This window comes from Plectropomus leopardus, chromosome 14 (assembly GCF_026936395.1).
Source record: "Plectropomus leopardus strain MGB_pleo_1.0 chromosome 14, ASM2693639v1, whole genome shotgun sequence".
Lineage (NCBI taxonomy): Eukaryota > Metazoa > Chordata > Actinopteri > Perciformes > Serranidae > Plectropomus > Plectropomus leopardus.
In genome coordinates, this window is record NC_142189.1 from 6,878,292 (window position 1) to 6,906,282 (window position 27,991).

At 40.1% G+C, this 27,991-nt stretch overlaps 1 protein-coding gene and 1 long non-coding RNA gene across 3 annotated transcripts; one reads left to right on the forward strand and one right to left on the reverse strand.

Moving 5' to 3' along the window:
• Positions 1-25: 25 nt before the first annotated feature.
• trip11 (thyroid hormone receptor interactor 11) lies at positions 26-27,136 on the reverse strand. Of its 2 annotated transcripts, XR_015778796.1 has the most exons (22): positions 26,526-27,136; positions 23,410-23,486; positions 21,536-21,646; positions 20,233-20,532; positions 19,818-19,886; positions 18,645-18,810; positions 17,426-17,752; positions 17,128-17,168; positions 16,914-17,012; positions 16,364-16,567; positions 13,002-16,037; positions 12,161-12,301; positions 11,648-11,841; positions 10,915-11,078; positions 10,104-10,207; positions 9,863-9,962; positions 7,735-7,816; positions 7,033-7,147; positions 4,338-4,460; positions 2,870-3,014; positions 606-2,726; positions 26-566 (listed from the first exon to the last, which is right to left on the reverse strand). XR_015778796.1 is itself a non-coding variant. In XM_042500093.2 (21 exons), the coding sequence occupies exons 1-21, from the start codon at positions 26,662-26,664 to the stop codon at positions 2,512-2,514; spliced, it is 5,952 nt and encodes a 1,983-aa protein (XP_042356027.2). In that variant the 5' UTR covers positions 26,665-27,136; the 3' UTR covers positions 26-2,511. The 2 variants fall into 2 exon arrangements, 1 of the variants encoding a protein (XP_042356027.2); XM_042500093.2 differs by having other exon boundaries at positions 26-2,726.
• On the forward strand, positions 5,327-12,314 carry LOC148187412 (uncharacterized). Its single transcript, XR_015778797.1, has 4 exons — positions 5,327-5,756; positions 10,852-11,095; positions 11,664-11,778; positions 12,178-12,314. It is a non-coding gene; the product is annotated as an uncharacterized LOC148187412 (long non-coding RNA).
• Positions 27,137-27,991: the final 855 nt, after the last annotated feature.

The window sequence follows — 27,991 nt, forward strand, 5'->3', positions numbered from 1 at the left end:
AAAAAACACCAACTGCACAGCAGAAAAGGGTCAGCAGTACCTTTATTTGATTTGAAATTCCAATTAAATCACGGGTACTAACTTCTATTAAAGATGATCCAAGTTTAAGCTAAAGAGGTAGTTCATATTTGTTGAAGTGGGGTTGTATGAGGTACTTAACATAGTCAGTGAATTGCATTCATAAAATGACAGTCTGGATGGCCCAGTTTGGAGAAGAAGGTTGGTATCAGACACTGAAGCTAAGCAATGTACAGGTGTAGATGGGGACCAGCGAACAAAAAGTAATATATCAGATTAAGTGTGCGCCATATTTATCTTTTACAGCCCACATCTACAGGGATGCCGATTACAACTTCAGTTCAAATCCGGCTTTCTAGTTTAATGGGAAAGTGTACAATCAGCATTCACTACTCGGGTCAAATGACTCTGCAGTTGTCACAAGTATTTATCACCTTCGGCCCTGATCAACATTGATGGAAACACAACTCCAGGGTGAATGCACAACTTCAGCTCCTCAACAGGTGAAATGCAGTGATGCTGCACCACTAATTACCATCCATCTCCTCCTAAGCTGCGCTCAAACATCGGTCCAAATGAGTCTGCACCGAGGCTGAAAAAGAGACTGATTCAGTAAGCGATATATCAAGAGAAGTCACTGAAAAGTTTTCTCAGACCTCTGTCCATGCTGCTTTCTACTGTTTACCTGCTCTCTGATCCGTCTGCGGCATCGAATGTGACACACCAAATCAACCCAAACACACAGACACACGCACGTCCTATGGGACAATGGGAAGGCAGTCTATAGCCCATTTTTAGGAGGTTTACCCATGTTTTGAAAACCTGCATGTGTTAATTTTGGCAAAAAACTGGGTATTAGTTATTGTGTGACTTTAGTCAATCCAAACTAACCTTTTAAAACACCAAAGACACACAATAAAAGAAACAAAATAACTTATCGAAGACACAACAGACCAGCAGCTCCTGTGTTCAGCTATTTTAAATTAAATTTTTCCTCAGTCTTGCTTTGAAGAGCGTGACACAACAGCTTCATTTTCCCGTTGAAAAATCACTGTCTGCAGTAAAAATACTCTAAACATAGTGTATACTTAACCTGATACAGAACTTTGAGGTGGGATTTGTTTAAAGTGTCTGAAATACTTTTTGTTGCCAACTCTGCCATAACAATAGATTGCTTCGCCTCAGTCTTCTTCTCCAAACTGGGGACTGCCACCTACTGTATGCAATTTACTGTCTATGGGTAATCACTCCATACAACCCCACTTAAAAAAATTCAGAACCATCCCTTTAATCTAACTCCTTTTTGACACCTCTGAGTTTCAAATTTTAACATCTACAAAAATGATTTTACAGCGAGGATTTACAATTTTTACATTTTATCAATACACCTGGAGAAACCCTGTAACATTCCCTCTGCAGCGTCTGATTGATGTCTATACAAAAAAAAAAAAGAGAGCAGCTCAGTGACACGCTGGCCAGCTCTGGTCAGGGTTTAAATGTGCAGTTTTTACATTTTGTAAATATATATATTTATATTAACCATTTACAGTCCTGATTACACAACTATCTAATTAGCAAAAATGCAGGCACTTAACTTCCAAAACTTCCTTAGTGCCTATAAATAGAAAAACGCCACCCATTTACACACACACATATATATATATATATATAACTATATAATAGTACTTTAACATGTGAGCAGTCTCAAGCCTCTGATCAACCACAGTCCGCAGCCATAATTACAACGCTTGTTGCATATCACAGTCTGGACGTCTGGAAAAGACAAGATTTAGCAAAAAATGTCTTTATGGTTTTAACAGATGTACTGGACCACATAAATCTCTATGCAGACTGTCGCTGCCAGAGAGTTTTAGGCAACTCCTGGATCGGGAGCAAGTCACTGCATCGCTGAAAAGAAAAAAAAAAGACAGAGGACAAGGAAATAAAAGTTGTTGAATGCAAGTCAGAGGATGAAAACTGAAGACGTTTCCTCCTGCAGACAGAGGCGATGATGACATGATCACATGAACTGCACACAGTGAGTTTACAAGGTCACTTGTGTTCAGAACTGAAGAAAAAAAATCGAAATGTAAGACGGAAAAATGACTAAAAGGACAGTTTCTATGAAAATCTACTCTCTCACTCTGAATGAACCACAAGTTTGAAATGTTTCATCCCGCGTTTTGCAAGTGGAGTCACTTCATTGATCAACTTGTGGGTCAACTTGTAACAATAATGCTGAGACTGATGTGTAAAGGGAAACTCTGTTGCATAGAACAGCAATTGCAAATAAATCTAAATCTCAAAAAGCCAAAAATTTAGTTTCAGTCCCCTCCCAAAAAAGGGAATATTAATCTTCATGAATTATCTGGTTATTTATTGTTGCAGGATATTTTTTTTTAAAAAAAAAAGAGCAGCAATGAGAAGCAGAACTGCTCAGTCTCTGTAGTGTAAAACTCTTTTCATCAATTAAGTTGTCTGTCTGGCACTCGATCATTGTTTTAACAAGTCTTTGAGCACAGCTCCGGCACTGGCCTCAGCTGAGACCGGCACCGGAGTGAAGGTAGGCAGAGCGTCAGAGATCGGCTTCATGAGCAGGTGACCTCCCGATCCGCCAGAGCTGGAACCAGCCAGCAGGGGCACCGCGGCAGAACGAGGAGCCAGGAAAGGATTGGACTCGCCGGGTCGCTTGGCGCCTGCTGCAGCTCCTGTGAGGAGAGTAAATCTTAATTTGGTTTGATGTGTTTAAGGATGTGAGAGAAAGAACAACGCCTCCAGTCTGACAGGGCCGATTAAGCACACGAGAGAAAGAAACATCCTGGCAGTGGTTATTCCCCGAGGGGCCGTTTACCTGCTGTGGCGGTGGAAGCAGCACCGCTGGTTCTTCTCGGAGGTGGCGCGCTCAGAGGCTTGATGTCATGGACTGGTAGCTTTGGTGCGGGCAGCGAAGGGGTTGACTCGATCTCCAGGAACTTTACAAACATCTCTGAGAAGGACTAAAACAGCAAAGGACAAGAAAGTGTGTAGTGTTGCTGAATTACTGAGACATTTTAGAAGAGAAATTCTGTTTTTACATCCTAAACAAGGAGCCCAGAAAGAAGCGTTAGCTTCAGAGCAGCATCCTGGTGAAGAATCAGCAGACAGCACATGCTCAAGACTTTTTATTTATTAAATTATTTTGTTGTTTTTGTCTAATAATGGTGAATACTTTGGTTCAAAATAAAATGTGGTAATCAATACTTATATTTAAGATGAACATGATTATTGCTTGTCCCCCCACAGACAGCCCTGGTGGTGCATATGCGTACACTTTTGTTTTGAAGGGGACATGTTAACACATAAACTGAAATATATTTTCTAGTTATGGGAATTAACATGTTCGCTTTGCCTGTTACATTAAATGCTGTGTTTTGACAAAGTCTTTCACCATTGGTAATTATTTTTCCATTCCCTTCTGTATCTTTGTAATATCTTCTTGCTTGCTGGTGAACTACGCTCACAATTTGGCCTTTTTTAAAATCTTTTTTTTTTTTGTGTGTTGCTTTCAAGCGTACCATAGCAAGGCTCTTCACTCATGAGAGACTCACGACTAGTGAGAAATACACTCAGTAGTGTAACGAAACATTGTTTCCTTCAATCTCATATGAAACTCCCTTTAATAGTCTAACTTGTAATATTTTTCTCTCATAGCTTTGCCCGGAATTGAATTTATCATGTGTTAGCATGTGTGCAAGAGAGATATTGTGAATGCTTTCTTTCTTTGATGCATTTTTTTCCATTTATTCATTTTCTGAGATTTTTTTGCAGTTGTGAGTGTGCATATCATGCACGCTTCTCTTTCCACACTGGACCTTCCCCTGGGAAATAACGCAGAGTCTGTGAACACTTTGTTACTAATTGCCTGGAAGTTACTCTGAAGCCATTTCTGGTGCCTTGTGAACACTTGCTGAAAGACAGTTCTGGGAAGATCGGTCCATTAAACAACACAAAGCAAGCCAGACAAACTGACATGAGTTCCTCTGTGTTCTGCCGTTATGATACAGAATAGAAAAAACTTTGACAAGTTTTTGCATGCAACAAGCAGAAATTAGTCTTTGGTTTCAATGTGCAAATCCTGCTATTAAAAGATATATTAACACTCGTGAATGATATCACATCTATTCAGGACACATTAAAACACAATTACACAAAAACACAATAGAAGATATATAACGAGAAAACCAAGAATTAAGGTAGAAAAATAGGTATAAAGTGCTGTGTGCTGAGTTATATAGAATACGGTATAAAATACAAACTGTGTGTAATGTGGCATTTCTTACTGAGTTGAGCCCTTGGCCGCTGGTGGGCCTCTGGGGGGTGTTTGGGACACTTTGAGCTCCTCTGCCTCCCAGCCAGTTTGACACCCATCCAGTAACACCGTGCCGTCCGTCCTCCTCTAACATCTACAGACGGGAGGGAAGGAAGTGCACAGAAATACCATTGGATTCTTAGAGGGAAAAACGTCTTCAAATCATCACAGACACCTGATATTTTATGATCAAGTGCATCAAGTAAGTTACAGTGGAAACTGCTTTCAGTGATCACGTCTGAGAGGGTCAAACTGATCACTATAAGCATTTAATTATTATCAGGAGTTGACAGATTATCCGCTTGGCCGATTATTGGGGCTGATATTTGGCATTTTGCAGATTATCTGTATTTTATTTTTATGATTGCCAATAAAATTGATGAATTAAAAAGTGCAAAGAAAGTGCCAACAAGGGAGGAACCTCAGGGAGATATTTTTATTTAGAGAGAGTGGGGCAGCTCTCTCTCTTGATTCACTTCTATTCTCTTCATGTCTGTAGTGGCGGACATACGAAAATGCCGAAAGTACAATCTGCCATTTGAGCAACGACTGGAGAGCGATAAAAGATAAGCAGGGAGATCTGAGCCCTGACAAGACGGTGGGAACTTTATAAATACAAAACTGGTTAAAAATCACCAAAGTATCCCTTTAAACAACTAAAAGGATTAAGAGTGCAGGTACAGTAAATGTTACAGTCTTACAGCTCATTCAGAATGTTTTTTTAAGAGTAGAGTTTCTTCTGTTTTCAAAGAGGCGGTTGGATTATTTTAGTTTTAATTGCCCCCGGTTTCCTTTCTGCCTGCCACCACGTTCTGGAAAATTATTTTCTGGACCCACTCACTAGCTGAGCTTATACACAGGCAGTCAGATTCTTTACAGACAGCCCACACTAGAAGAAACTTAAGGCTTTATCACTATCATTAATACTCCCTAATCATCATTTGCCTGACAGGATTCAGCTGGATGGACACCATATATAGAGTGTATGGATCACAGTTTTGGGCTTAAAGAGGCAGCAGAGTTGGAGGGGGTGTACGAGCTGCTCCACTGAGGTTGATTGTGAAAAGTCGTCTGGTTTTTGTGGGACACTTGGCCGACGTGAACACAAGTTGAGTGGAAAATTGAAATAGCATTAACAGGAGATGACGGAGAGATGAAAAAAAAAGAAAGAAGCGAAACAACCTCCAAAAATGGGTCTTCCGAGGAGTTGTTATCGCATTATTTGCCCCCTCACCCTGTATCTGTTTTCCCTTAGGAGTGTTGGGTAATATTCTCTGGAATTGTTGGACAGAGTCCCACTCGGCTCCTGCCAGAAGATCTGGATAAGGAAATGCTTTCTTTTTCAGGGTAGCGATCTGGGAGGATTTTTAGGAGCTGCTGGAGTTAAAAGGTAAAGAGTTATACATTGAGTTTTAGGATTTGTCTCTGCAGCACGTGTTGAACTAATTAAATATTTTGAAAGCCGATGAAGATCAGTTGTCCTACAGTCACGGTGACCTGGAACACTGACAGTGTGCAAATACTGGATTCAGGCCAGAGTTGAGCAAAAAGACTTTTGGTGCAAGTTGTTCAACAACTGTCATGTTAATTGTTTGTCCATCTCTGTCAGTGAGCTTTAAAATGCAAACTCTGGCCATCTTTTTTGTCCAGTTTCTTCATGCTGTCATGCTCTTCTTTAGTTCTAAAAAAAAAATGTATCTGCGATTCAGACAACGCAGCGAATCTCACAAACTACTAGACCCATCAGCCTGATATTTTCTGCACTTAAACTGACATCCATAGAAAAGTTTGGTCTTATTTTGAAGTGGAGCATCTGCAGATTAATTTGATAGATTACAATCGACTAAAGTTAGGCACGATATGAGATAAATAAATCACTGCTTTTGTTATCCTCGTGTCCATCTTGACTGAGATGGAGCCAGGTGGGACAGTTCTATCATCTGCAGCTTTCCACACTCTGGCTGCAAGCCCGGTTTTGTCCCATCACACTGGGAGCATTTCAGAAGTGGATCTGAAATGTGGATTTGCCTGCCCAATTTTGTAGAATTACAGATTATGTTGATCTGCCCATTTTTCCTTGAAATTTTTCATTGAAATCTATGCTTCTCCTACAATTAAGTGTTTCTTTCTATGTTAGTTTTATTGGCTGTGTTTTTCTTATTAAAGTTGCATTCAGCCTCATAATTTTATTGCATATTCTGAAACATACTTCAGCATGTCTGCTGGAATTAAAAGATTTGAGTACTACTGTTCTACTGAGTGCACGTCTCTAGCTGATATCGTTAGTTCATGGTAAAAGCGCTTTTACATGTAGTGTTTCCATTGTTTTGTCCAACACCTGTACTTGTATGTGGAAAACTAGTACATATACTCTGAGTGCACAACAGAAGATACTAAAATTTTTTTCGGGGCATGTAATGTTTTTAGTAAAAAGGCAAAAAAGCATATAATTAAATGAGTCTTATACAATAATTTATCAGTGTGGTGATGTATCATGCATTCATTCCAAATAAGGAACAAAGCCAAAAACATTCCTCACTGACTGTTAACGCCAATACACTCTAATAACATTTTGTATTATTAATACAAACTGCTGCCCAAAAACATCATGTTAATAAGAGGTTGCTGAAGTAAATATTTTGAATATGAGCCCAAGATTTTCTCACCTTATCGATATCTTCTCTGGTGAGACCAAGAACACTTCCCATGAGCCTCAGCACGTCGGCACGCTTGGTTTTAGGGGTGTGGAAGTATCCCAAGAACAAGTTACGCATCAGGACTCTGGAGACAGAACAACACGAATACTAAGGCATGGCGTAATTCAAGACCTCGATCCCGATTTTATACAGCTACATGAATTATAAATATACCCTGGGTGTATTAATATCAGTATTTGTTCATGTTTATTTCTGCAGGGAAACTGAGGCATACAAGATTTAATTATAGGAGATCAAGTACTCTACAGAATGCTAGAATACATCACTTTGTCATAATTGTAGCTGTCCTGTGAAAACCATGCATCTCCAATTTTTATGAGTTATAACAGTCCTATTATTAAATTTGCGATGATGTATTTTTGCAGTAATCCACTGGGTTTTTATGCTTTATGTAAGAAATTCGATATCCCTAAATTTGGACATACAGGATTTTCTTTGCTTGAGTTTGCTGCCGTCACAGGCAACATCCTGTCTGTGTCATTACGCCTTAAAAGATGAGACTTTATCATGTTTTTTGTGCTGCAGTGGGACTTTCTACAATCCCTTGAAACTGTGGGAGAGGAAGAATGAAAACCACATGTGCTCTCAATCATAATCTCATTTAGATGAAGACAAGAATGTGAGATTGAACCCTGATAGCACTGAACTTACTTGTCTATCTTCCCCTCTGTGCTGTTCAGCAGGTTCATCAGTTTCCTCTGCGCCTCCTCCAACATCTCCTGTCTCACATCCACTGTAACACACACACACACACACACACACACACACACACACACACACACACACACACACACACACACACACACACACACACACACACACACACACAGAGAGAGAGAGAGAGTGTTTTAATGTAATTTTCTTGTTCCTGCTGCACAAAGACCTAGTTTGTGCCTAAGTCACAGCATTAAATAGCTGGTCTCCCGCAAAACAAATACCTGTCAATCTTTGAATAATAACCCAAAAAGTCATTTAGGAAGGCTCTTGTTAGAGCTACTTCAAAACCCTCAAAGTCTTTTCTAACAACCTGGATGATCACATAATAAAAATAAGTAAAAAGATGTTTAATCTGTTCCAGGTTGCAAAAACTTGTTCCAGGGGTGGGGGGAAGAAACTGATACAGCATAGTATGACTTGTTATCAGATATTATTTACATTAATATTCATTAAATTATTGACATTGCAAATACAAATTACATTTTGGTAGCCTGCTAGAATAATACAATTAATGCTTTTTCACTCTGCAATAAATATGACAGAAGTGAACGACTGAAAATTTCATCTTATTAGATGATGACATTTTTTTTCATTTTAGGATATAATTTTTTCTTGAAAGAAAGACAATAAGTCTTAAAATATTTTAGCAAAATACTCATATACGCATATCAAAACATATTTAAAATCACAGTAATATTGTATTCTGTCTGCAGTATTGTGATAATAACGTATTATGACCGCTCTGGTGATTCCCACTCCTAATATTTCCTGGCCACATGGTCAAATATGCCCTTGCTCTTTTCATAAAACATAAGTCAAATATGGCAAACACTACTTCCTCAGTTTTGTATTCCTGCCACTACAGGCACAAAGAGTATAGAAGTGGATCAAGAGAGAGAGCAACAAGGCAGTGCTGATCAAATATGAACCAAGACTCTGTTGCTGTGTTTCCCATTTCTCACTCTTCTCTATTTCTCTCTCTTTAGCAACATATTTTAGTGCACTGTTTGGCTGTAATACGAGAGTTTGAGAACAGAAAGTGGGCACCATGCTGTTTTCTACATTTTAAAAACGTAGGCTGGAAAAACAAGATCAAAATGGTACAACTAAGCAGTGCTATATTTTAGTGCGCTGTTTAACTGCAATATGCAATAGTTTGTTTATTAGTCCGGTGCTGCACAATGCATTCTGGTAGTTTGATGTTTTCTACCTCTTGAGCAAAAGTAAATGCCACAGTCTGTTTTTCAACACTATTTGCATATTTTTTCTGCATAAACAACCTCGTTTTATAAATAGATCATATTTATAGCAGTGAAATAATTCTTTAAATGACCTGGGTTTTTCAAATTTTATTGGGTATTTACAAAATATCGGATTCTTTGTTCTGCAGCTTAAGTTAAGTGTTAATAAATAAGAGGCAGAAACTGGGGCTGCTTTGCACAGAGATACCAATCCTCTCACTGGTGAGACTGGGGATCAGAACTTTCTCATAGCCTCCCATCTATTAATAGACCCAATGTAAATTTTCCATCGGTGACTGTTTTATAAAGAACATATATGGCCTCATATCGGATCTGAATTAATATGCTGTCTGCACTGCCAGAGAGGGGTGAAAACAGAAACAGTCTGAGAATTTGTGGTGATGCAATGGCCAAATCTGACAGAGATAACGATGAAATCTGCTGAGTGTGACAAAAAAATAATACAGGAGAACCTAACCCAGCTGGCGACCAGACTTTCAGTTACTCTGATAAGAACACATGCACACTAAAATAAAAACATGAGTCTGGGAGATGGATAAAAAAAAAAAGAAGTCCATGTTCAAAGGACGGCAGACACATTCCTCAACATCTTAAATAAACACTGCAGAGTGGTGCACCAGTCTTTAAACCAAGTGGACACTTAAAAGACATTTATTTCATTGTAACTTCATCAAGATGCCTTTATTTTCCAATAAAAATGGAAGGCAGACATTTATAAGGAGTTTTGTCTGACACCTTTATCACTTCTTCAGAAGACACGTGCAGAAGTTGGCAGGTGAAAACATTCAGCTGTAGCTCACCTTGTTTTTTCAGCTCTTCAAGTTGCTCCTCCTTTAGATCGAGCTGGTCGGTGAGGCGAGACGCTGACTCTAGAGCAGCGTTGGCTTCATCGAGGTTTATCTGACAGAGACAATAATCCTGTCAGTTACTATGGCTTTCGTGTGACTGCAGCTTGAGCATTCATCAAGAAAAATATCAATTGTGTTTGCTTTTTGGCCCTGCTGTTGGCGGAACATGTCGGATATGAATAAAGTGTTTTACCTGAAGGGCGGATGCTTGGTCTTCCAGCTTCTGAGCTTTTCTTTTCCACTCGTCCTTCTCCTTCTTGTGCTTCTCAAGCTCTGCTGAGTACATGGCTTTCTCTTCTGATGGGGGGGGTGATAAAATAGAAGTATTACAACAGGTTTTTATCGAATTGCAGACTACAGACTTTAAGAAGTCAAAGACAAAGACTCCAAACATACAAACTTCTGTTTGTGGTATGCTGATGGATTGTGATGTGTTGGTAATATGGTGAATCTTATGTGTATTTTTTATGGTCTAAATATACTTAAACTAAAAACTACATAATGACAAGAAATAAAAGATGCCTTCACATTTTTGATAAGCATCACATAGAAAGCTGCTGAGGCCAGATAACAGACACATAAAGGGGATGAACTTTAAAGCTCCTATTCTATTCAGAAATGTGGTTTTTGAACAAGTGCTGCTGTTATTATAGATTTGATGTGCCATTACTGAAGCCTGTATGCTTTTCACTTTTTTCCTCTTTTTCCTTTTGGGACTTCTCGCTTTTTTGGAGTATTTTGCCTTCAGGTCAGACGGGAAACTGAAATTCTGCTCTCTGGACTTTTGTTTTTACTTAAGCACAACCACAACACTGTTATCCTCATCACTGCACCCCTCCTCTTTCTGCATTTCTTCTTGTTGCTCTCTGTTAGTCCTCTTCCTACAAGCGCTATTCTTAACAAACTTCCTTATAACTACTATCATGCTCTCTGAGTTTTAGAAAAACATTACTCAAGATACTACAAAACACCATTGGAATCTGCAGTCGAAGCAGTTGACTTGCCTTGCTGGAACTGCTCGAGCACCATCTGCAGGTTGGAGAGCGACACTGCATACTGGTTGACCTGCTCCTGGGAGGTTCTGAGATGTATGAGAGCCTCGTCCCTTTGCTTCACCACTCCACTCAGCTGCTCCTGCAGAGACTCCACCTGCATGCTGGCCTGTTGGCTGGAGGCAGAGGGACAGTAAGCACAAGTAAAAGGAACAATGATTTTAAATATTTATATTACTTTTAATGCAATAATCTAATTGAGATCAAGACATGACCATTACAGATCTTACTATTACAGTCCACTGTGCCAAAAGCTAAGCTAAGGTTAAGGCAAAAGAAAACCAAAAAGGAAGAAAAAAGATCTGACTCTAAAACTGTGTAGAGAAGATTTATATCTTCTCTACACAGTTTGGTTTGGAGTAAATTTGTGATCCTGATGGATCTCAGGACTGTTAAAAACTCAATGTCCTAATTTTGGGTATTAAGACAAGTGCACTGTTTGTAAATGTCCATAAACTGCAAAGCTGACATGCATTTTGTATTTTTTAGGGCATTTGTGCATTTTTTTCTTTGCCATAGAGCCACCAATAACACCTATTCTCAACTTAATGAAGCATGCTAATCCTGTACCATAATTAAACTGTGGTGACACTGTGCAGTTATATCCCTGATGATTTTACTCGTAATTTCCTCAGATTTAATACAAAACACACACAGACAGACTGTAGTTTTAACTCATGCTAACCTGGCATTCTCCACAGCACTGGAGGACGTGGCCAGCTTCTCGTCCAGCAGCGCCACCCTCCTGCGCAGTTCAGTCTCCCTGTCCTCTGCAGCGAGGGCTTCTCTTGTGTACGAGTCCTCGATCTCCAAGAGGTGATTACGCAACCTTTCCAGCTCCGTGTTGAGACGCTGTTCTTTGTCCCTCACATGCTGAAGCTGTGAAAGAAACAGAAACACTGTTAAATATTTAGAGCTATGAGAACACTACGGTAGCTTTGAATACTGAACTATTATGGTTTCTGTCCTTAAATCAATTTATGGATTTTGAAGCTTTGATCGATAGACAATTTAAAGAAGCCCTGAGAGAAGAGAAAATTATTTTTCTGATTATGATTTTTCTACTTCTCTTTTTTAAAATCTGTTGATACAAGTGTAAACTTTACAGGATAATTTAACAATGCAATATAAAATAATATATAAATATCTCCACAGTTAAAATTAAATTGAAATGGGTGAATGTCATCTTCCCCCCTACCTCTGTTTGTATTGCAGTGGTCTCCATTTGTTTTTGCTTGAGTGCCATCATCACCTGATCCCTCTCCTGCTGGAAGGCCACAGCTTTCTCCTGCATAGACTTCAGTTCATTCAGGAGCTGATTCAGCTCACCAGACTTGCCCTGCATCACAACAATCAACAGAGTCCATCAGAAAAATGATTCATTTTGGTAGAATAAATGAGAAAAGAAAACCACCTTTTCCAGTGTGAAATGATTTTGATAGTTACCGTTTTTTGTAATCAGAAGGCATGGGAATTAATCAAACCAATAGCACTAATATGTCATTATCTTAAAAACACAGATTGATACAAAACTGTACTTAATTATAGACCGTTCTCCATTAATTGCATGCAATTGGAGCTGTTCCTCTCAGTGGGTGAAGTATAAATATGATGGCCTTCTGCTGACCAGAAAGCTTATGTTATCCAAGAGGAAAGACACTGTCCCACCATCTTATTGTCAACAGATAAGAGAGGTTATGTGTTATGTCCATCTAGAGAAAATCAGATACACCATCAGAGGGTCCACCAGAATATTCTGTTCTACTTGGCGACCATTTCTTTCCTTTGTTGAAGACATGGCAGCTACCAGCATGACTGTATGACCCATTTTTTATGTTTTTATTGTTTAATTGTTCTTATTTTTATTCAACTTTTTTCACCTCTTTTGTCTGGCTGTGAAATTATTAATGATCCAGTGGTTGGAAAAAAGGAGGTTAGGTAGGAACTTGTTTCAGATGTACCATGTTCAAGCTGTTGAGGATTTTTTGTGATATATTTGAAAAATAAAAAAGACCTTGATCAAAAAAAAAATAACTGACCTGCTCTTTGTCCTTGAGCATTTTCTCCACTGTTGCCGACTTCTCGCTCACTGCACTCAGTTCGAACTCCTTCTCTCTCAGCAGCAGAGAAACCTGCATGTTTGTTTCCTGCAGCGCTCTGAACTCGGACTCTTTCTCTCGAGACCGGGCGGCCACCAGCTCGTTCTCCTCCTTCAGCTTCTTAACGTCCATTTCCAGAATCAGAGCTCGCTCTTTCAGGTTGGTCACAGCCTGCTTCAGCACCTCGTTGTCATTCTCGCGGTTACGTAGCGCCTCGCTGACATGGCTCAGCTGGTCGCCTTTGTTTTTGATGAGCAGGTCTTTCTCCCTCACAGACCGCTGCAGCGCCTCCAGCCTCTCTTTGACCAGCCGGACCTCCTCGGCCTGACTTCTCTGCTCACTCTCCGTTGCAGATGCTGAGTTGGAGAGTCGGTGGTTGTTCTCCTGAAGAGTCCTGATCACATTTTCCTTCTCAGCCAACTGAGTTTGCATTCGTGCAATTTGTTCCTGCAGTTTCTCACTACCTGCTGTTGGCTGGAGGCTCGGAGCATCAGCCGTGAGAGAGGGTCCACTAGACTGAGCAGCTACTTCTGGAGTCTGTGCTACGCTGTCCAGTTTACCAAGCAAGACATCTTTGGTGGTGCTGAGCTGTGTGATGGTCTGCTGGACCTGAGCAAGCTCCTGACTCAGACTTCCGAGCCTCCTTTCCTTCTGCTCGTAGCTCTGGATCAGTCCTGCGTAATCCACCGACAGCTTGGAGCTGCAGTCGCTGTCAGCGGACACCTGACTCTGCAGCTTGATCAGCTCCTCCTGCAGCTGAGCCGACTCGTGCTGCATGTTCTTCACCGTGGTGATCACCTGCTGCTTCCACTCCTCCATCTTCTTCACCTGCTGTTTCAGAGTGTCCCTCTCCTGCAGCAGCTCCTCAAACTGGTTGCTGCTGACGCCTCCGGAGCCGGCACCAGACTCTCCTCCTGAGGCCTGCAGGACGGTCACCAGAGTTTGGCACTTTTGAGTTAAAGCGTCGATCTCTATGTCTTTTTCCCTGATGATGCGAGACAAGTTCTGGATGGTCTCCTTGAACATCTCTTGGCTTCCTGAGGGGTCGCTCATGTTGGAGAGGCGCTGGTTCTCCTGCTGAAGCTTCAACAGGGCCGCCTCCTTCCCTGCCATGATGTCCATGAGGCGGTGATAGTCAGAGCGCAGCTGGCTGTTCTCTCTCGTCTTCTCGTTGAGCACGGCCAGCACTTGCTCTCTCTCCACGGCGTACGCCTGCAGCTGCTGCTGTAGGAACATGATGTCCTGGCTGTGTCCGCCACCTCCAACCATGGACACTCTGGCATGCAGCGCCTGAATCTCCAAATCCTTCTGCAGGATCATCTGTGACAGTTTTCCCACTTCATCCCGAGACACCACCAGCTGATCCAGCTGTTTGGTGAGTGAGAGGTTCTTCTCGTTCAGCTGGCTAATCTCAGTCTCTTTCTCCTTGATGCCTTTCACCAGTCTTTCTATATCCACCTTTGATAAGTCGTGTTTTTCGTTGCCGTTCTCCTGATTCAGAGTCTGTGTCTTCTCCTCCTGCAGGATCACCTCTCCCTGCACAGATGGGGAGTTGGCACGGACTCGACTCTCACTGAGCTGATCTACAGTCTGCTGGAGGCAGGAAATCTCCTCATCTCTGGCACTGATGAGTCTGTCGTAGTTTAGTGTCGTCTGCTGATGGCGAGCGTGAGCCTGCTCAAGCTCAGTCTGCTGTGTCTGGAGGGACTGCTGTGACAGAAGGAGAGAAGCCTGCAGCTCCTCCATGGTTCTCCTTAGAGTCTGGATCTCCTCTTCCTGACCACTCCTGGAAGACTTGAGCTGTGTGATCTCAGTCTCCAGCTCTGTGATGATGTCTAAGGTCCGGGGCTCAGCCAGAAGTTGAGGTCTGCTCTGCTGATCCTTGAGCCGGTCAATCTCCTCTTTCAAATGACTATTCTCCTCCTTCATACCCCCCAACTGTTTATCCTTCTCTTCTAGGGCCTGTTTGAGAGTGTCTACTTCTTTTGTCAAGACTAAAATACGGTTCTCCATCTCTTTCTGCAAATCAGAAGCGTTTTGTTTTAAAGTGTCCATGAAGATGTCCTTCTCCTGCAGTAAATCCGTCAGCTGCTTCTGCCCTGCGACTGTGATGGAGAGCATTTCATTTGTGTCTCTGTGGTCGGACGCCAGCTGCTCTATGTCTCTTTTCAGCTGAGCTATCTCCATGTCTTTGTCCTGGTTGAGCTTGATGGCTCGCTCATGCTCCGTCTGTAAAGCGGAGGCGTCCATGGAGCGGGCGCGAGTCAACTCCTCGATGGTCTGCTGGTACTGTTTCGCCTGTTCTGTCAGCGTCCTCTCTGTCTGCTCCAGTTCACCCTCTAGTTGGGTTTTCTCCAGTTTCAGAGCTTCGATACGAGTGTCCTTCTCCAGTATTGTTCTGTTCAGAGCCGCCTGGCTTTCCTTCATCTGCTTAGTTAGTTGTTCAGCTTTACCCAGAGCCTCCTCGCTGTCCGCCTTCCATCTCCTGTTCTCCATCTTCAACTCATAGTCCTCAGACATCGTCTTCTCCTGAGAGCTCCTCATCTCATTTAATTCCCTCCTGAGGTCCGACAGTTCCCTCTCCTTTGCTGCTAGCTTCTCCTTTGTTTCCTGTGCCTCACTTCCTCCCTCTCCCCTCTGATCTAGCTCCGCTTTAGCAACAGAAAATTGCTCCTCTCGCTCCTGAAGACTCCTCTTCAGCTCTGTGATTTCTCTCCGTGCCTCCCTGCTCTGCTCCTGCGCCTGTCCCAGCTTGTCCTTCAGCTCCTTTACTGTCCGTTCCAGCTCCTGTTTGCCCATGTGCAGGTCGTTGAGGGTGAAAGCGCTCTGGCTTGTTTTCTCTTTTTGGGTCTCCAGCTCTTGCTCCACTGCCTTCTTCTCTTCTTTGGTTGTGTTCAGCTCTGCAGTCAGTCCCGCCAGTTCTGCCTCGGCCTCCTTCAGCTGTCCGGAGAGCTGCTCCTTCACGGAGATCATGTGCTATAGACAGAAAAAGTAGAAAATAGTTTGTCAACAAAGTTGTTTTTCCTTGTTGTATTTTGTTGTGATGCATTTCTAAATAAAGAAGTAGTCAGACAGGTATTACAAAATGGGAGATCTCAGCGGTCTTAAAATCACATACATTTGTGGTCATACACACATGTGAAGAGATTTTTGCAGTCTTTAGACCTACAGAAAATGTACATAGTAATGATAATAATAATGTGTATGTATATATGTACTGTATTTGTCAATATATGTGCAAATGTATGAACTTTCTTATAAAAAGTATTATCATAGAATTAAATAAAGTGGGTTAGTCGGACCTGTGTTGCTTCTTGGTTTTGCCGGTCTAGTTCATCCAGCTCAGACATCAGGGTGTCCCGTTCCTCCTCAGTGTTTCTCAGGGCCTTTTCTCTCCTCTCCAGCTCAGCCTTCAGATCCTCCACTGCCTCTGATTCAGCAGACTCAGCTGCGTTATTGCTAACTATTTGCTTCTCTGCCTGTTTTAGTTTTTCTAGCAGATTAAGCTGTGAAAAGACACAAAAAATAGAAATTACACCTCAGTTTTTTTTAAATATAATCCAATAGAGCTCAGTTATCTAGACTGTGTTCTTCTTCTTTATGTCACAATATTAACACTATTTTAGGAGCCAAGTGTAAGTAAACTCCAAAGTTGCTACTCTGGAGATTTATTTACTTGGAGTTGTGACTTTTTCTGTCTTACCAGTGACTTAACACGTTTTAAAAAAACATCACCATGTTCCACATTGCTTCTGTATGTGAAACATGTTTACACTGAGGACATGCATACTGACACATGAAGTAACTGAATCAATAAAGATATAACAGATATTTTGCATCAGATTAACAAACCTTTTCTTGTTCTAGGACTTCCTTTTCTTGTCTTAACGTCCCAATAATTGTATTCAGTTCTAAGATGTCTGCATGCTCAACTTCTTCCTTTGGTCCCGCCTAATTGTGCAAAAAATATCATTAAACTAGGGGGTTACATCACGAAAACCTACTGCAACATGTTCAAATAAATATTTAACATGATGTATAGTTCATTATTTATATTCACACTTACCTCGGCCAGGCTTTTCAGTCCCTCTATTTCTTTTTCCGCAGCTGAAAAGTAGATTTTTTTTATTATTATGCAGCTTAATCAGGACGGAAAACAAGATATGGGTGTACTTGACAATTTTCTGTCAATGAAACACTGATTTGAGGTTATTAAAATAAAAAAAAACAAAACATCACATTTAAACAGAAAACACAATCAGCTTTAGCAAAATGAGTTTCTGACAGCACAGAGGCGCTTTCTTCAACCAGTATTAGTAGCTGTAGTCTATGTGAATCAAAAATATAAAAGAACATCAGTGTACCTGCAAGGTTTTTTCTCAACACTTGGATCTCGTGCTCTAGTTGGGCTTTTTGCAGAGACTTCCCCTCCTGCTCTTGCACTCGTGTCTGCAGCTCAGTGACGGAGGCCTGCAGCCGCGTGTAGTTCTCCAGCAGCCCGTTGTTTTCTTCCTGGGCCTCGTCCTTCTCCAGCTGCAGCGAGGCCTGTTTCCTCTGTGCCTCCTCCAGACTGGCAGACAGCTCGGCCAGCTGCTTCTCCCGCTCATCTGCAGCTTCTTTCAGTGAGCTTATGGTTTTCTGCAGTTCGGGGAGATTGGAGGCGTCTGATGGAGACGTAGCTTGACCACCACCTGGAGAGAAAGGTTCAGTTTGTGTGATGTGCCCCAGTAATCTTTAAAGGAATATTTGATTGATTTATTGTGTCGTTAACACAATTTACACAAAAATTACAGTTGCAGCTGTCAAATAATTCATTTCATTACAAAGATTACAGATTATTTTACAATTTGGTCTTAAACAAAATATTCTGCCTTCTTTTCCAAGCTTGAGCAAGGAAATTTGATACAAAAAAAGTTCCCTTCCTGAAGCACAACTCAAGTTTGTCATATTCATCCAACCAAAAGAAATTGGCATAAATTGACAACATTTTAGCAAAAAAATACATCCCTCAAGTCATCATAAACGTGGCAACAAAACAAAACAAAAAATGAACCTCATTCTCAGTATAACCTGGGTCACAAAACAAACAGTGTCTGTCCTCCTCTGGAGTTTCATTAAACCTGCAAGTCTCCAGAGCTAATGGTAACGTTCCTGAACGTAACTGTGCACACAGCCATCTTTGCCCTTTGTTTAAATGCTACTTCAAATAGGGCTTCTACATTGTAACCATCCTTTATAAGACAATTAAATTACTCCTTATCTCCTGAATATCACAGAGCAATCTGTTCTGGAAAATATATGACAAGTCGTTCAAATAAAATAAAGATTTTAACTCCTTCGCCCGGTGATGACAATGTGATGTATCCCAATTAAATATCTTTTTAGTGAGTCTCTGATCAGACATCTTCATAAGTCCATACCAAAGCTGAAACATTTGACATTTATGTCCGATGTTTGGAGGTTCTCATCCCATATCTCACTGATGGCCAAAACTGAAGCGATGACCTCTTTGGTTAAATCTCTGAATTCCTATCCCTACCAAAGAAGTAAAATAAATAAATAAAATACCAAAGTTAGGCTCACCACTCTGGATCTGCTCCTCCAGCTCCTCTATCCTCTCCTCGTACTCTGCCAATTCCTCTCTATGCCGCCGTGTGATGTCGGCCATCTTCTGCCTCTGGGCGTCCTGCAGAGCCGTCAGTTCGTGCTGGTGTTCGTCCACCTCACGACTCATCTCCTCACGCAGCTCCTGCTCGAAAGCAGCAATAACATCGAGGTTAGTGTCTCACTGCAGAGGTCCGAACCTCATACCTTAAATCAATATCACAATTAATTGAACATTTTACTTCAATTACGATTAATGAACGATTATTTTGCTGTTTGCTCTTTTTTTGTGGTTAGTTATTTGCCCTCATAATTCACTGACACAGTTTCATGTGACCACAGTGTGTTCGAGTATAATAAACATATGATTTATTATTATTTATTAAACTTTCCAGCATTATATTAAAATGAAAAGCTCCATCTTAAACAAACTTCAGGTAAATTTAAAAGGAAAACCTCTCCTGACTGTAGGACTCTGACTTGAACTTCTGTGCTATTAATCATTTTACTTGGGAATTAAAAACTTTTGAGTAGGCCTACTTCTCCTAAAGCTGCAAACATTCCCAGTTAAAGAAAGGGTTAAAATAAGATAATATGCTTGAGGCCCCAGGCCCCCAAAACATTACATCTGTCCCTGGTAATAATAATGAGAGCTCAGCGCGAGCGGCTGGATGAGACATGGAGCGATGCGTCCTGGTGTTTATAAATAATTCATCCAAAGTCTGATTAAACCTGAAACTAACACAAAGTCGTCTGTAGAAGTCTAAAGAAGTCACTTTGCACATCTGCAAATGTGGCTGTTTCAGACACTTTGGTGCTTTGAGGAGAAGCTGCGCTCTGTTTGTCTGTCTCACTGCACTGCTGTCGGACCATCAGCTGTTTGATCTGTGATGATGAAACGCTGTGGCTGTCAAACACTCGGCTGTTCTACAGTCAAAGTCGTTCACTGCATTTGGTTTGCGGCACTGTTATCATCGGCTGTTCGTGTTGTCTGTTGTCAGAACATGGCTGGAATGAGTTCTAGCCACATTCTATCGACTACGTCTCACATTTCAATCAAGGAAAAGTTTTAACGCGATTGATTTGATTGATTTTATCACCCAGCACTAACTATAAAATATAAACTTATTTTGGCAAAAATTAAAACTTTACCTTAATAGTTCTTTGAAGTTTGAGAATCTCTCCCTGGTCGCCGTTACCTGCTCCTGCTGCTGTCTTTGCCTGAAATAAAAAGAAAACTAGAATTACCACCTTGCAGTTGTATGCCTGCGCGCACCACTCAAGTTGCACTTACAGTTTACATCCATGTGTGTGAAAACATGGACACGTCACTCACACACACACACACACACACACACACACACACACACACACACACACACACACACACACACACACACACAGCAATAGAAAGATAAGCAACTGTGGTTTTCCAGGGGGCATGCAGACTTTGGAAATGTCAAACTGTTAGTCAATGTCAATGTCAAACTAATAGATGTCGCAGGTTCAACTCCCTCTACCTGAACTCTGTTCTGCTACATCATCAACTTCCCATCCTCATCTTTACCTGAGACATCCGCCTCCAGTGTGCCACCTCCGCCTCCAGACGCATCACTTCTGTCGACAGTCGGTTGATCTCCTGTTGCGACCATATGACGTCGCTGAGGTCCATCTCATCGCTATGGAAGCCCTGATGTGACCCCGGGGGCCGTGACAGGAAGGAGGAGGCAGAAGAGGTAGTGGTGGAGGAAGCAGTGGTGACGGGCAGCACGGCGGGACCGATGGAGGCGGACTGAGTCGACTGTTGTAGCTTCTGGACTTCTTCCTGGAGTCCGCTCTGCCGAGCTTTAAGGTGACTGATCTCCACCTGAGAGACATTAACTAATATTAAGACGCTTTTATACGAAGAACTACCATGAGCTTCACATCCACATTCTGCCTTGACAAGCTGATTTTAGAGAAATTTCAATAGAAAGGCCAGTGCACACCTGCAAAAATTATGTGGACAGGTGCATAGGAGAAAAACAACACTTGCAGGTGAAAGAAGAGGGGTCCTGCACACTCTTCTGTACTTGCAAAAAAAAAACCATACACTGCAAGAGTATGAAAATTGAAATTGGGCCATTCTTTGTCACAAAACACAAAGCCTTTACAAAAACATCAATTTTAGAAAAGCAGTTTTGCCTTTACTTGATTAGACTTGACTGATTTTTGTGTTTTCTGACTGACTGTTTATGATTAAGATTGTTTAATTCATGCAGGTTTTTCAACACCAAGTTCGGTGTGATGCGTTACAAACCACCATCGGAGAAAATTGGTAAAAATGTTAATTTGATATTCATCTACCTTTATATACTATAAATATATAAGGATTGAAAACACAAAAATGCATTCAATATATGCAATTAAGCATTAAAGCAAATAGAAATGTAATTTGCTGAGTGTATGTACATGATGTTGGAGAAAATTAAAGCTTAATTTTGTTGTTTTAGTTTTAAATGTTATACATTTTATAAAATAATTTTGTTTTTTTTGTGTGTGTCTTTATAAATGTTTATGTTTATTAATTTGTTTATTTTGCATCTGTGTGTGTTTATTTTTCTACTACTTAATTTGGTATCAATCATTTACATTGACAGAGCAGAACACTTTATTTCATAAGCAGCAGTTTTCTATGAGCCCTGCAGGCATTTTAATCGTCAGTATTGCAGTTGATCATGTTCATTTAATTGTGGAAAGCCAAAATGTGATCAAGCTTGATATAAAATTAAATGTGCAGCCCTGTGTTTTTTACCTTGTAACGCTTGGGGGATATATTTTTGACAGATGTACCATCTAAGTGCTTTAATTATGAACACACATATACGTACATCTTTCTGTTGCAGAAGGGTTCTGTACTCTGCAGACTGAGCTTTAATCTGGATCTCTGCTGCCTCTAACTTCTCCTCGAGCTCTGCATGCAGCTTTCTTAATCTGTCGTACTGAAACAAAGAGAGAGAGAAGAAAGGAAGTCAATAACACAGAAAATATGCAGGAAATTAAAATTTTTGTTTTCCCCTTTAAAGGAAGGCAGTCAGAGCTTAGACAGATGCTAAAGGGCACTTCAGCAGGATGAGTGATTATTGACATAGAGAGAGAGGCTGGTGTTATCCTAAATATGTCCGATTACTAACAAATTCCATAAAAAGACCAAAGCCAACTATGTGTTGTTCCATCTCTCGAAATTTTCTGACTTCCGTACCAGGTCTGTGTCTCTCAGCTTCAAACCCATTTGCTCCCATTTCTAATTGTCTCTGAGTATTTAATCCTCACAAACATGTCACAATTATATAGTTTCATTTTTAAAAGGATAAGGTAATTTCCCTTAAACACCTGGGCACTGTAGCTTTTATTAAATGTCACTCCAAAAGGAGTTTACAGTACATTTGTTGGGGAATATTTTAGCTGCAGATTAATATACAATTGGTGCCCGAGTGAACATTTACAGCAGCAAAAAAATAGAGAGATGGCTGGTTGCTCTGTATACTGTAATCAAAGGTAGGTAAAAAACTTGAATCAGGTGCTTATGGAAAACAGGGACCAACGGGATAAACAGAAAGGAAATCCTGGCACTCCAAAGGTGTGAAAATATGGGGAAGGGGGCTTTAAAAACGGTTGTTGTATGTGGGCCGTTCCAAAAAATGGGGCGCTATAGTGCTGAGGAATAAAGGATATATCTGGCCTGGGGTGGCCTGCTCTGGCGACCCGTAGGCTTACACTGGTACACTTTTAGATATAGGCAATATTTGGTCTGCTCCCACACTTTTTATCATGCAGAAAAGTACCAGAAAAGTATTCACTGCATTCTCGGGATCTCTGTATGCTCTCTTTCCCAAATGCTAAGACCAGAATAGGGAAAAGGGATTTTGGGTATTCTGTACCCTCAGCCTGGAATTTGTTGCAGAATGACTTGAAACTCAAGGAGCTGGCATCATTAAATGTTTTTAAATCTAAAATGTGAGACTTGTAAGCAGATTCTGTAGGATGTGGATGTTTTTGGCCTGCCTGATGGCACATGTGACTCCCAGAAAGTTGTCTTTTGACTCAGATAGTTTGTGGCTCTGTTTGTAACTTTGTGTTTTCACTGCTGACTGTCTGAAAAGGAGATTCTGAATCTCAGTGGGACCAACCCGGTGAAATAACAGATAAATAAATAAATGACAATACTTGTTAGCAGATTCAATTCACTGTTGGTTTTAGATTTTTTTCACAGATATAGGAAGAAACTTTCTACCAATCTCCTCGCTCACTGAGCAGGATTTTATAGCACTGATGTGATACACAATAAGCAGAGGAAATTTTTCTCCCCAGCCCCTTCCTTCGTTTTAAGTGCAAGCATTTTTTTAAGGTTGAGTGCCATACAAGCACCAGGGAGCCACACAGGAACCACTGAAGGTCAAAACCACACACGCCTGAAGCAGGAGTTTATAGGTCTTTCTCACAGGAGACAACTGACTTCAAACATGTGCAAATAATTTCAATTTCCAGGATTTTTCTGTGACATTTTTTCAGTGATGATCCAGCTGGTATGACAGACAGGGATCGCGCCATACACTTTTTAAAATAAAATAAAATAAAATTAAACTAAACTTTATTTCTAAGTATTAAGATACAGTACACAAATGTCCATAAAGTAATAAATTTCATCAGGATATCACAATAAATTCACCCGTCGACACTGATTAAGTGCACAGAAGAATCTCACCTCAGATTTCTGAGTGGCAAATGCAGCCTCGACTTCAGCCAACTTGGAATTAGACACCTGCAGCTCCGTGGCGGCATCTTCAGTCACAGGGAAAACACAGCATTGAATATATCACAGCCGAGCATACAGTGACAATGTTGTGCACAAGTTGAAAGTCTTCACCAGTCACTTTACAGTAAAAAAAAAAAGGCACTGCAGCATTAATTAAAGGAAAGCATAATCCACAAACGTAACTAACTGTTTTTCTCATGTACACTGTGATAAAAACACAGTATTCCTGTTTCTGATAAGAAGAATTTCAAAAAGAGAATTACTATTCAGGTTCATCACGGTGGCGAACACGTGTAAGAGACACTAACTGATTATTTTTCTTCTCTATCTTAGTCACACACTCAGATCTGCTTTACCCAGCTCACATGACAAACAAACACGCACAGCTGAGCAGGCCAACATTTCTGGAGGTTTTGTCAGTTATTTGATCTACTGCACAGACTAAATTGGCTGTACGGGCAAATATAGTTCAAGTTAATGTGGTCACGTTTTCAAAATGTACTTAAAAGATGTATTTGAGGTCTGGTATGCAGAGTGCTTCACAGCTGCTCGGTGATAAGAATTCATACTTTTAGTTTTGATCAGAGCTGTGAGTTGGAGATCTGCGGTCAAAGTTCTCTTTGCGTCAGTGTGTTTTATCACTTGTTGTCTGTTTGCTCCAGAGTGATGGGACTTTTAGGTTTAACTTGCCAAATGGGATGAAGCAGTTTTTATGTCACAAAATTGTAAGGCCAGACTGAAGTCTAGACCTGGTGGAAACAACAAACCAAGCAAATTAGTGACTTGCTGTAATATAACAATCAGAATCAGGCATCAACGTTTCAAGGATAATATCACTTTAGAATTGAATCTGATCATGAAGAATGTAATCTGAGTCACCATCAGGCTGTAAGCAGCTCCACTGACAATGACTGAGAGAGTGACTGCATCGACTGAGAATGTCTGCTCCCCATTTTACACCTAAATAACTTCAAAGTCACATATATGAACACGCTTGATTTCAATACTTGTACATGTATGAAAACCTTCCACCATCATCCAGCAAAACAAAGTCTCCTAACGTGGATACATGTATTTAACATATAAAGTTTAACCAAAGTAAATGGGTCACATATAAAACTGGAAGATGATAGAAAATGCATCCTTAAAGGGACAGTTCAACCCACAAATCAAAAATGCATATTTTTTCTATCTGTTTTCCAAGTTCATCCTCACACTGTAACGTGATCCTGACAGGAAAAATAAGGACGGTGTAACAGAGCTGATTTCAGAAGCACTCTCCTCTGTATTTAACAAAGAATTATGTCTAATTCTGTTTGTTCAGTTAGCTTGAAGCACAGACGCATAATTAACTGCAAATATGTGGCCGTCCTACCTGCACATCTGCACCGCATACTGAAGACTGACACCAAAATTTAGTGCAGTGGAAAAAGAGTATTAAAAGGCTCTACAAAGTGTACATTTAACTACACTAAGTTCCCTTGGCAGTCTCAAACCTGCAGGAAACCCCAGGGGGAAAAAGTCACTCAGATTTTGAATGCTGACATTGGCAAAGAAAAAAAATTTCTCAGTGTTGTCATGTTTACATATATCCACTCATCCACATGAGAACATTATATCTTTAAAACGTCCAAAAAAAAGCAGCAGTGTACAATCAGTTCAGTGCATCTGTTATTAGTTACATAGTTTTCTCCTTTAATTGAGACGGTACCTTGTGACTGTCTGTCACATTTTTCTCATACAGTCTGGGACATGTACACTGTTAGTCATACATCTCTGAACAGCTGATGTTTAAGCAATTCGATAACAACATTATTGTAATAAGTTAGTTTTAATAATTTTCTAAATCTACTATTACCAAGTTGCACATTGCCTTTTTTCCAACGTGTTTTGGAAAGAAATTGCAGTTTGCACAGAGTTCAAAAGTTTAAAATCTTGTGAAAAATGTCTGAAAGCAGCACAAGGAAAGTGATGTCTCTTCAGGTTTCAAAGGGTTAACTAAAATTGGTACACTAGAACTACAAGGAAGCTACTGCATATGTTTCGAAAATACAAAAGATGCAAAGAATGTTTTTTGTGCAATTGCTTTTAATTTTGGGAAATATTCTACAACCACAAGAAGAGATGGGCGGACTACAGACCTTGAACTTTTTTTTTTTTTACAAGAACTTAAATATGGCACCACAATAGAGGCCTTAAAAATAAAAAAATCAGTTCAGACGAACAATATTTTTGAAAATTTCACATGAACTGAACATAAGAATGCATGATAATAACGGCGAGTCATCTGTATCAGCAGATTTTGGCTTTAAAGTGAAATATCAGAATCAGCCAACATGCTGATTTCTGCCAATATGACAAACTGGGTTTTTTTTTTTTTTAAATTTACAAAGTGAACATAGACAAAGCATCAATCCTGAGTTGAAGTATTTTTCCTATTTTTGCACAAGGAATTGATATTACAAATATTAAATAGCATTGCTTTTTATGTCTTCTTGCGGGTGGGCCATCACGATAAGAATAAGCCTAATATGATGTTAATTCTACTGCAGAAGAGACCTGATGATCACTAAAATCAGGTGGGGGAAAAAAGTGGATGAATCAATACTGGTTATCCTCTAAATAAGTTTTAATGTATCAGCATATCAGATTTCTGCAAAAAATCCAACATCATGCATCCCTAACTGAAAAGGCAACATTCAGAATTTGTACTTTTTATTATCTATGTCAACTTTTTCTTTAAATTTGTTTTCTGTACATCCTGGCATGTTGTATGTGCTGTATTGTGATTATATATATAATTTATCTATTTTACACATTGTTAGGTTTTACATTTTAGCACTCTTGCATGCACTTGCATTTTGTATATGAAAGGTGCTATATAAATGATTATCATCACGTTTGACAATAAAGAATTTAAAATAGGAAGAAAAAACTGCTTACAAGTACAAACACTGATATTATCAGCATCCTGAGTTGTGAAATTCAAAAAAAAACTTGAGTGTGATGATGTGGCAACAAAAAATAAACAAAAACAAAAAAAAAAAACAGGAACACAAACTTACCTCCTACTTCTTCGACTCCCTCCAGTAACATATCTTTGGTAAAGTTAGATATCTGCCCGGTGAAGGAGGACAGACTTCCCCCGACCTGGCCCAGAGACTGGCCGAGGCCGGAGCCGATTCCTCCCAGCCACGATGACATGTTGACGGCTAAAAACCAAACAACAACAAAGCAAGGCCGGAGAGGACCGGGGGGCTAGCCTAGCTTTGACTCCAGAGGTGAAACAGCAAGCTCGGTCATCAAGTTCAACTGTTAGCTCTAAACCACAGACACGACGTTAACTTTCAAACTTAAATCCTCCGAAACAAAGTCTCTTTTGAGGCTGACGGACGCTCATTTAGCGCAGACCCTGCCGGCTAATAACAGCTGATCGTTTCCCTGAAGGAATTTGCAGGACAAGCTAAGCTAACCGTCGTTTTATCTCAGTCAAACGGCTAATTACTTAGCTGGCGGTCAAACGTTGAGGTCTGCGTCGTTTGCGGAGATTGTTAGCGGTGTTTTCAGCAGTTTTTTAGCCGGTCTAAACAACACAGCGTCCAGAAAGTGCCACCTCAACTGCTGCAGCCATATTATCTGATCGGCTGCGGCGATGGCTGCTGTCAGGTTTGACGTGGACACAGAGTACGGCAGCGGTGCATTGTGGGATACTGGAGGACCAACAATTCAAGGTGCGTTCAAGAACCCAAAAAAAAAACTACAACTGAAAGGAGCCCAAGCGACATATCAATGACACACCTTAAAACTTCAGATAATACCCATTATTATTATTATTTGCTTAAAACATGTCAGTGGGTTATATTTTATTTTTGCATTTTATGTCATGCATTCTGTGCACTAAATATTTATATATATTATATTATATTTAGATAGATAGATAGGTACTTTATTGATCCCGAGGGAAATTTATTAATAATTTATTTAAAATTATTTTATTTTATCTTACTTTTACTAATATTACCAAGTGGATTTTATCCATTTGAAGATTAAATTCTATGTATTCTATTCTGATTTAATTTTATTTTTACATGCTGGCTTTATTATGTCTTTTTGTCTTTTATATGTTTTGATGTAAAGCACTTGGTGCATTTAATTTCTTCCTTGTAAAGCACGTTGGGCTGCATTTCTTGTATGAAAGGTGCTATACAAATAACATTTATCATTATTATTATTATTATTATTATTATTATTATTGACCTCAACAGGTGGGACAGGCGACTATATGGGATGGGCTTTTATTTCCTTTCACACAAAAGCTGTTGCTCAGAAAAGATGGTCAATACAATCAAATTATTTCACACTTTGAAAGTACAAGAAAATAACCTGAAAATATGCTAAAAAACAAACAAACAAGAAAGTAAATAAATAAATAATGAACAAAAAGCAAGAAATAACCTGAAAAAAATCTTGAAAATAAGTATAATTCTGCTAAATGATTTTAAACACATAATTATAATTAATAATAATAATT